This window comes from Branchiostoma floridae, chromosome 10 (assembly GCF_000003815.2).
Source record: "Branchiostoma floridae strain S238N-H82 chromosome 10, Bfl_VNyyK, whole genome shotgun sequence".
NCBI classification, from domain to species: Eukaryota; Metazoa; Chordata; class Leptocardii; order Amphioxiformes; family Branchiostomatidae; genus Branchiostoma; species Branchiostoma floridae.
The window spans coordinates 16,754,240-16,764,199 of NC_049988.1; the positions used below are offsets into that span (position 1 = coordinate 16,754,240).

General features: G+C 41.2%; 2 protein-coding genes across 5 annotated transcripts in view; one reads left to right on the forward strand and one right to left on the reverse strand.

Moving 5' to 3' along the window:
* The window catches only part of LOC118424731 (sodium-dependent phosphate transport protein 2B-like), a 28,955-nt gene extending 25,402 nt beyond the window's left edge, over nt 1-3,553 (forward strand). For 2 of the 4 annotated variants that reach the window (XM_035833448.1, XM_035833449.1), the window contains exons 10-12: nt 211-447; nt 1,142-1,289; nt 2,145-3,553. In XM_035833448.1, the coding sequence (XP_035689341.1) occupies nt 211-447; nt 1,142-1,289; nt 2,145-2,195 (436 nt within the window). In that variant the 3' untranslated portion in view covers nt 2,196-3,553. The remainder of the gene's footprint in view (nt 1-210; nt 448-1,141; nt 1,290-2,144) is intronic. The other 2 variants (XM_035833451.1, XM_035833452.1) reach the window with 2 other exon arrangements.
* Nucleotides 3,554-3,845: 292 nt separating this feature from the next.
* Nucleotides 3,846-9,949, reverse strand: LOC118424750. Its single transcript, XM_035833483.1, has 11 exons — nt 9,853-9,949; nt 8,688-8,792; nt 8,374-8,453; nt 8,105-8,175; nt 7,400-7,516; nt 6,789-6,847; nt 6,317-6,396; nt 5,852-5,922; nt 5,273-5,389; nt 4,813-4,886; nt 3,846-3,990 (listed from the first exon to the last, which is right to left on the reverse strand). The coding sequence occupies exons 2-10, from the start codon at nt 8,765-8,767 to the stop codon at nt 4,827-4,829; spliced, it is 735 nt and encodes a 244-aa protein (XP_035689376.1). The 5' UTR covers nt 8,768-8,792; nt 9,853-9,949; the 3' UTR covers nt 3,846-3,990; nt 4,813-4,826.
* Nucleotides 9,950-9,960: the final 11 nt, after the last annotated feature.

A 9,960-nucleotide genomic window follows, 5' to 3' on the forward strand; every position in this document is an offset into this window, starting at 1 on the left:
CTACGAGGAGGCATGACCCTGACAGGAAGGGGGAACTCAGCCATTTCTTCGTCGGCATCAGGGTCATGCCTCCTCGTAAATTAGAGCTCGCAGATTCGTCGTCCGATCGAATCGCGCCTAATGTGAAGGGGGTATAAAGCATCAAAATCGTACGACGATCGCACGACGTTTGTGACCGTGCTCTTAACTCTCGACATCTCGTTTTGCCAGGATGAGCAAGTGGTTCCCCCACCCACCGATCGTGCTGGCCAAGTGGCTCGGCAACAAGACGGCCAAGTACCGCTGGTTCGCGCTGGTCTACCTGTTCCTGATGTTCTTCATCCTGCCGGCGCTGGTGTTCGGGCTGTCGTTCGCCGGTTGGCAGGTGCTGGTGGGTGTCGGCGTGCCCATCCTGCTGATCTTCATCGTCATCTGCATCATCAACGTCATGCAGGTGCAGTTTCCGCGGTAGGTGGCGCGCTTTCGTTTTGCTTGAATCTTTATTCATAGATAACGCCACACTTACTTAATTTTATGGATGACATCCACTCGCGCATTGATTTTCGCCTGTTCTCCAACAACAATAAAAACACAAAATGTGGCCAAATATCACCCCATATCAATCAGAATTTCATGCTTGCCGGATCTGCTCTCCAGGGCAGGGGTCACACGGTCAGGGCATGGGATCACAGCGCCATTGTTTCCTCTATAAACTAGAATGGTAATACAGACATGATTGAAATTGCGAAGATTGTCTCGTACAGTTTTACTGGAGGTGAACAGTATGAGTGATCTGGTCTCGCATTTGGAATAAAGCATAAGTAAATAGTTTTATAAGCTATGGGATGATAATGATGATGACTGATAGATTGACCTACATATAGTCGGATATATGAGTTGAACATGATAGCAGTCCATGAAAAATATCGTTCTGTGTACCAGCAATGATACCAGTAAGGGACATATGAGTGTTTGTTCTACTATTCTTGAATTATGCTTCTCTCTCTTAACTTAAGGTAGGGCAGGTCATGACAAAGTGAACTTCATCTTCGATATCATCATGACATGTGGGACACAGTTTCTGAGTGGCTGGTGTGTTACGGTGACGACATTCTGCATATGTATGAATAAACCATACTATATTCCTGTTTGTTCTTCCCAGTTTCCTGCCCGCCAAGCTGCGCAACTGGAACTTCCTGCCCTCACCCCTGCACTCCCTCAAGCCGTACGACGCCGTGTGCGTCTTGTGCTGCAAAGCGGTACAGCGTTCACCCTGCGGGCGATACTGCAGATGCAAATGCTGCCGACAGGTGACTGATTGCTTTGCTGTTTAAGCTAAGGGCACAATCCGCCGTACGTGCAATTTGTCCGTACGGTTTTGGAGAGGCCACGTCCGCCACGTATTTCTGAAAACGTTCAGGCCGTACGGGGTTGACGCGTCGGGGGGGGGGGGGCGAATCCGCAGCCCGATGGCGCACAAAGTTTTGCCTGCACGTTAAGTTCTACGGCGTATCTGCGTGCTCCAATCCGTCGGATTCCCTACGAGTTCGTACGTAGGCGGTAATTACCAAAGTTTACCAAATATTGCCCACGTTTTGGCACGTAGACAGCACGTATTTGCACGTACGGCGGGTTGTGCCCTTAGCTTTACCGAGTAAAGACTCTCTTTTTACACAACCACAGCTTTATTTCCAACGACTGTCTGTCACCTTCATCAGGGCAATTCTAACTGGTTCACACTGTACCGTAGCAATATATGTGTAATCTGCAAGTATCGATGCTTACAGATGCGGTCAGAAACGCAAAGTATATACCAGTCAGAAACTGCCCTGATGAATGTGACAGACGGTCACCAAAAAAGAGTGTCTGTACTCAATAATGTGCCATCCCGACGAAACTATTCACGGGGGCTTTTCTTCCATTGCCAAGATTATAGGGGTGCTGTGTGGTGACCGGTGCATTACTATTTATTGAAAGAATTTTATTCAAAATATGAAACAGGTAAGGACTACAACACAAGGTTGCAATTTTTCCATACAAATCACGTTACCTAGAATATCACTTGACTAGCCTAATCCTTATTTCACATATGTGTGGTACAAATAAGAGTTAAGTTTACGTTTGTGTCAGTGATGGTGAATTGACGTTATTGTTTCATTCAACAGATGACGGACGAACCTCCCGTGGAACAGGTGAATGTTAACACATACCTGTAGACACGTGATCTTGGGCACTTGCAGTACGTCACATGTTCCCGTGCAGTACGTCACATGTTACCGTGCAGTTCGTCACATGTTCCCGTGCAGTACGTCACATGTTCCCGTGCAGTACGTCACATGTTCCCGTGCAGTACGTCACATGTTCCTGTGCAGTGCGTCACATATTCCCGTGCAGTACGTCACATGTTACCGTGCAGTGCGTCACATATTCCTGTGCAGTACGTCACATGTTCCATTTCAACAGTATGTCATATTTTCAAGTGCAGTTTGTCACGTTTTTGTGTCACATGCTTCCTATAGCACCATGAAGACCCAGAAAATGTATATCGAAAATTAATGTGCCCTTTCATGCCTTTCATCCACAGCGTTTTTTTTCTGTTTTGTATCAATAGTTATTACAAGCAGGGAGGAGCATCAGGTATTTGCCTTTCGCCGAAATGTTTTTTATCTATATTCGGGACATCACTAGAACTACTAATTCCCTAAAAATGGATTTTGAAATGGCATGTCTATGTTAATGGAACTTTTTTCATCAATATCAAAATTATCAATGTTTTCTGTTCAGTAAAATTGTACAGGGTGGTGATGTGATCTATGCATTCTTTATCAAATTCTAAACTTGGAGATGACCACCAAGTCTTCCAAAGATTCGTACACAGTATTAACACAGGTGACATGGACCTGGACAGAAGCTTGTTTATAAGGTAAATGGAAGACACAAATGTAATGAAATACAATCACATGAACCTTAACTAAATGATGTTTCACTGTTTGGCTACTGATGATTTACATTAATATTTCTGAGACCTAATATAATGCAATGAACATGATGTCTTTAGTATTATGTAATCATATAATACAGTACACAGAATCATAGTTCTGGAGATTTAAGATGCCATTTGTCCTTCGAAAGCCTTGCCAAAGATGAACACAATTATCAAACATTAAATGCTTCTACCGGTGCTGTTGGGTGTAATTCATAATGTTAATTATCAATTTTAATTGCGGAAATTGTACTCTGGAAGATGGGAAACTTACTAATTTGAAAATCGTATTTTGTGTTTAAGATTTTTCCAACGGTTGTATGTATAAGGATGAACTTTCAGACTCTGGGTACGATTGCCATAACCCAAAGCGTGTAAATGTAGCAAACCTAACCATGTGGTGGTGGTATCTATTATGTATATATACTGTAATGTCTGGCGCCAGAATGCTTGCCTTTGTATATGTATTTAGTACTTTCCTCTTAAGAAATGTTTTCGTGTCTTTATCTTCGGATCTTTAGTACACATTGCGAAGTACTATATTTTAACCAAGACTACTCATTGATCAATAAAGAGTGGGGAGACTATTGACGACTTGCTTGTGAATCTTTTCTCTTTAGCCCAAAGACCGTAATGACATCTTACCCTGGCTTGTAGTCACTCCTATTTTATCTCTACTCAGAAAGACTATAAAATACTACATAAGGTATGAGATATTTGATTTGTTGAACATGTAATGTATTTTATCTCCAGTCACCAAAACTAATATGTATATTATACTAATATATATTTCACGATAGAGATATGTGATTTGAACATGCAATGTGTGTCTAAACTAGATCAATCATAAAATGATGCATCCAAGCAATACTGGCAACTCAAATTAGAATCGATGTCAAGACCACAATTTCTGTTCTATACTTTTAATGATGAACTCGGCAACGACGCTGATGTTCTTTGGGCTCCTGATGTTTAGGGACAACAGTTACTGTCCAAGGTCTTAACACATGGTGCTCAGCTACGCCGATCTAAAAAGAAAAGAAGAAAAGGACTTAATCGACACTCTCCTACGCATAGGGTCCAACGTCGTCGCAAAACGCCTGTTGTCCAAAGGAGTCGTTTTGCGACGACATTGGAACCTCTGTGTAGGAGAATGGTAAGCGACAAAAAGATAAGATACTGTGGACTGGTCAATATGGATCGTATGGAACCTGTAGAAGTGGGTAGTTCTAAGTGGAGATGGCATATGATGATTATTATCATATAGGGCCATTAACCATATATTATTAACTTGTTTTCAAGTCATGTTGATATAATGTATTCTACATTCCTTTTGGATTTCGTAAAATGTTAGTGCATTAATCACATATCTTTCCTTATTTTCTCTCTTGATTTGTTTCTGTCAAATTACATCTACTGCGCCTTTTCCATATAACGTCTAATGACATAATCCCCCCAAGAAACACATATACAACGCCCTGAAAAATGTGTCTCTATTGCAGCATCCTCTTGCACACTGTCTATCTAAACAGTGAGTCTTAAGTCTGTGGAAATATTTGCAAAGGACCGTGTAACTTGCCTGACGGTCCTGACGGAGAGGACATAATACCCCTCTCACATTATCCACGATCTTCGGGCGTATCGATGGAAGATCGGCCATATTTAAATCGACAGAGGGTTGCGCGTATTTTTCACCTGAAAACCGTCCCTGCCACATATAAGCATTGATTTGTATCTTGTTCAATTGTTGTGCAATAAAGTTGTTATTATAAGCGAGACTCGGGCGACTGCCGTAGAATCGCCGTCCGATCGATTTTCGCCAAATGTGACAGGGGTATAAAGTTTACTACCTGTGACGTAGTTTTTACTTCCCCTGGACGTTGACGATCTTGCTGTTTGGGATGTGGTCCCCAACCAGGGTGATCTATGATAAACAGCATACCTTGAGATAAACGCTCTGTAACATATACATGTACATTGCATTCTTTGCAAGCATGCACGTTATGCTATAGTACAGTAGTGTACCATATGGTTATAACTGTACTTGTGAACACCACTTAAACCCCCTTTTTACATGTGAATGAGAGCGATCGAAGATTTGAAAGATGGATCAACGAATGTCATTGAAACATTTTTTTTTACGTTTTATGTGTTTTGTGGTCTAAAATCAAATATTTTGCCTCTTCAGCGTGTGTAAAGATATGTTACTAACGTCTTGGATCTGCTACTTGTGACTTGCTCATTGAGTGTGTCTAAAGATCCCTTACTTAACCCTTGCTCCTTGAGCATATCTTAAGTTCTATCACTTACGCCCTGCTCCTTGAGCGCATCTAAGATGGGGGTGACGAGGTTCATGGCCTGCTCTACAGCGAATGCCTCCAGGTCACCGAGGTCAACAACGCCGTCCAGATGGAGCTGGGTGATCCACTGCGGAGGGGAAGAACGTTGTTTATTTGTTTACTTGTTTGTTGGTTTGTTTGCGACTTTGTTTGTGTGTGTCAAGTGTAGGTGGTAATCTCAGCACAACACTTATTTACATGCTTTGTTTGTTTGTTTGTTTCCACCTTTGTTTCTGCGTGTCAACTGTAAATTGTGCTTTCAGCACAGGGCTTATTTTTCATCATACGCCAATTCAATCACATGCAGAAGATTTACGCAAACATTAAAGTAAGTTCCTTTTCTTGAAACGATTGAAAACGTGAACCTTTAAGCCTGTTAAGCCAAGCTTAGATGTAGGAATCTTTTTAGGCTATAAATTCTTTGCTCGATTGCTGACTTCTGAGCGGAGACATTGAATCTATACATACTTATAGTATATTGGCTGGTAATGAGCTGAATGAGTAATTGTGAAGTATACATATTTGATGAATGAATGTTTAAGTCTCTTACGTAATCCAGGTTCAGCTTGCCCATGAAGTTATCCAGGAAAGTCACGATCGTCGAGTTGATCTGCTCAAGAACTGGAAAAAAATAAACATAGACATTAATGTTTCAGAAGAACGAGTACGGGTAATTGGGACAATTCTCCCGTATATCGCTATCACATTTGAAAGAAAGAACAATTCCATTATGAATAGTTCTGTATAAGTGTAAGGTACTAAACAGGTGGACGCGCTGACTCTGCTATGTGTCTAATATCAGCTCAGAAAAGAACAATTGAAAGAATTAGCCATGCCTTCAAGTACCAGAGTTGATGAGTTTTTTTTCCTAGGACTGTCTTAGAGTGGGATTCCTTGAGACCAAGTACTGTAGTTAGTGTAGATACAGAGGTTGGTGTGTTACGCTGATGGGGGGCTATACCGGTATTATACCAATCATACATTTATACAGATTGGTATAATTATCGTAACCGACCTCCAGACTCCAGATTGTTGGCAGCGGTGGTAAGTAGAGCCTTCTCCAGTGCGTTCTGCATGGAGTTCTTGATATCATCACTGCCGGGAAAGAGATTTATTTTCAGATGAAAATGAAATCTATATGATACTTAGCACTATACTGAAGTTTATGGCATTTACATGGACGAAGTACCTACCCGTACCCCCATAGCCATGGAATTTGGACATAGCCAAGTGCTTTACTCAACCAAAACTTCTGTGACCGTCTGCCATCTTCCACGTGACCGTCTGCCATCTTCCACGCAATTCTAACTGGTCAATATACAATCATTTCTATTACAAGGCGCAAAAATGAAAAAAAAAATGGATCTTGCATTCTTTACTGACCGACTGGCAAAACGTACAATACTAAGAACGATTGTTATCTAAGGGACGAGTTTTTGTCTGACTGCGATAAAAGAATTTGCAGGCAATGTAGTAACGTTACATACGCGATGCTCCTCCTGTTCCTTCTGCTGTCAGTCGGCATGTGGTTCAGGGTCAGCTGGATCTGTTGTGGAGTAGAGGGGGCATGCAGGATTGAGAAGAAAACTACGGGAATCGTAGAAAACACATACAAAAACACGACCACAGTAGATACAACACAAACAAAAACGCACATTCACACGAACATACATGTACACATACACGCCCGCACGCATACACACACACACACACACACGCAAACATACAAACAACGCACACACAGAACACAAACATACATAACGTTACACACACAAAATGCACACACTCAAACATACATATACACTTATTCATACACACACACACACAAACACACACACACACATATACAACGCACAACCATACACGTATACATGTTTTAAACAAGCACAGACAACACGCACACAGACGTATGTCCCGGTCCTTGGTGCTGAACACCATCCACACAGACACAAACAGACAAACTAAGAGCTTCACTCATTTCTGGTGACGTTTGTTGGTTTGTTTGTTGGTTTGTTTTGTTTTGTACAGTTCCAGACTCATCCCTTGCTCATTTTAGTTTGTTTGTTTGTTTGTTTATTTCGTGCAGTTCCATACTCACCCCTTGCTCCTTGAGAGCGTCCAGGATGGGTGTAACCAGGTTCATGGCCTGTTCCACGGCAAAGGCCTCCACGTCAGCCAGGTTAATGACCCCGTCCAGATGGAACTGAGTGATCCACTACAAAGGGGGGATGTTAGAAGGATGTTTAAACATGAATATCTGAAGTTGACACTGATCTTGGCTCTTTAGAATCTCTGCAAAATACGAGTACTGCGACTACTGCTACTACTATAGTCTTACTCTAGCATTAAACAAGTTCGGTTTCCACTGTGTTCTATTGTTCATCGTTACAGTCAGGTCCCTATCAGTTTGCCAATCAGATCAGAACTTGTACTTCGCGCAACGGGTATCAGCCTCAAAGTTGAGTTCCTGATTCCAGCTAGTTTGGTAACTATGAAACTCTAGTTCAAGTCACGGGGACATCACATGTCGGTTGGGGGTGCAATGTCTTTAGGAAGGTACGTAAAATGGGGTTACGTGTTCGAGGAGGTGTCAGTAACCCCTCCTTGTAAAAACCACTCTACTACTAACGCAGCAAGGGTCTAAATGAATTACGTTTGGTACAATGCAGAATTATAAAACAATCATTAAGTGCTTTCTTAATGTTGTTTACTCTTTTAGATTAATCAAAACACGACGATAGGTAGTATCTCCATTGTACAATTACCGCCGAAAATACAAAGTGTACTCTGCATCGCATCTCACCATGTCAAGATTCAGCTTGTCGATGAAGCCGTCCAACACGTTCACGATGGTGTCGTTGATTTTCTGGATTACTATAGCAACGGCAACATATCAACTATTTTAGGAACAATGTTTTATATACAAGCCACTGATGTTTTAAACTTGACTTTGAGATACGAATAAAGCGGAAATCGAGAGAGATAGAGAGAGATGGATTTTAGAGTGTTTTATTGTCACAGCCTCTCCGATCCCATTCTGTGCATCTTGATAAATGAATAAATAACCCTCACCAGAAGACTCCAGGTTGTTCGCGGTAGTGGTGAGGAGAGCCTTCTCCAGGGCTGCCTGCATAGAGTTCTTGATGTCATCACTGTCGGGGAAGGCAATTAGATATCATTTGTATTCATATAAAAACATCGACCCTTGTGCAGATAACAAGGTTATCACTGTTGTAGCTGCGTTACATGTATTTTGAGAAAGGCAACACTTCTAAACATGAAAGATTCCGCTTAATATCATCTTTCAGAATAGAAGTCCATACCCTGGTGTAAGTGGATTAAATCCATCGGTGCTGAAATGTGGTGGCGATGAAAGTTATACTTACGCAATGCTTCTCTGTTGCAGAGACTTTGCATCAGCCAATGTGGCAGCAGCGACGACTAGCGCAACAATCAGGAACTTCATCGTTCTTTTTGTTTTAGTCTGGAGGCTTGAAAGAGAGACAGAAAACCAGTTAAACACATCTGTTGCACGCTTTATAATACAAACATAAATTCATCTGATTTATTTTATTTCTTTAATTTCAAGTCATAGATTATGTTTTATGTAACGTTACTTCAATATTTTGTCGCGTTGAAAATGAAGTACCTTTATTATCATTGTACCTACGTTTCTCCTACTAACTTATATTTTTCATTTTCATTATATTATATTTTGTTTATGTAGGCCTGCAGGTGCATTGAAATCCCATCATGAGCTCGAGGTGAAAAGATGTTGTTCCTGAATGAATAGAAATGAAATGAAATGAATTTTGTAATATGATGAAGAAAACTTGTTGTATCCTTTCTTTGTTGTTTTGAGAGTTCGAGTTTGTGTCAAGCATTTTTTGTAATGAAGTCTTAGTGACAATGACCTATTAGTACAAAGTACATGTACCTCCTCACGCATGCTTATTTTGCGGATAACCTTCGCATATTTTGACAGGAGGATTGTATGTGAGAATAATCATATTTACACAGCTGACAATACATCCGTACATACATGTACCCTGTCAGCAAGTTTTATACCATATGGCAATCCAGAATTGAACAATTGCAAGACACTGCCTTTACTACACAGAGGCTTGATTAACGATAAATTGGCCTCTTCCGTCAGTATTGACCATGGCAAAATCTGAACTTGACGTAGTAACAGCATCGGCTATGGTTTATAAAAGTCCTATACGAGAATGACAGTCTCCACCACATAGGGCACATCTGTAAGCTGACTCAGGTCTGTTGTAAAGTTCATTTTTCTGGATCCGCTTTTTAAGGCTTAAAAGCCACTGCGGCTCTTTTTTCAAATTCTTGTTGTATATGCGTCTCCTACAAAGAGCATTTAACAAGTGCGTTGGGGTTAAGTTCGAAAACTGAGCATATGGTGCCTTTAGCCTAAGCTTCTGACATATTCTATGTTAAACACAATCCAAGACAAAGTTATCAAAAGAGTGGTAAAAGAGTGCAAAATGCCATAATACGAAAAAAGAAAAGAAATAATTACACCACTCTTACCTTTGTTAGATCGTTGAGACGGTTGGTATGCGGAGAGGTCCGGGTAGGCGCGTGTCTTACTTAAGAAGAGAAAGCGCCGGAAGGAAGAAGGAAGCGTACTGCAAATAG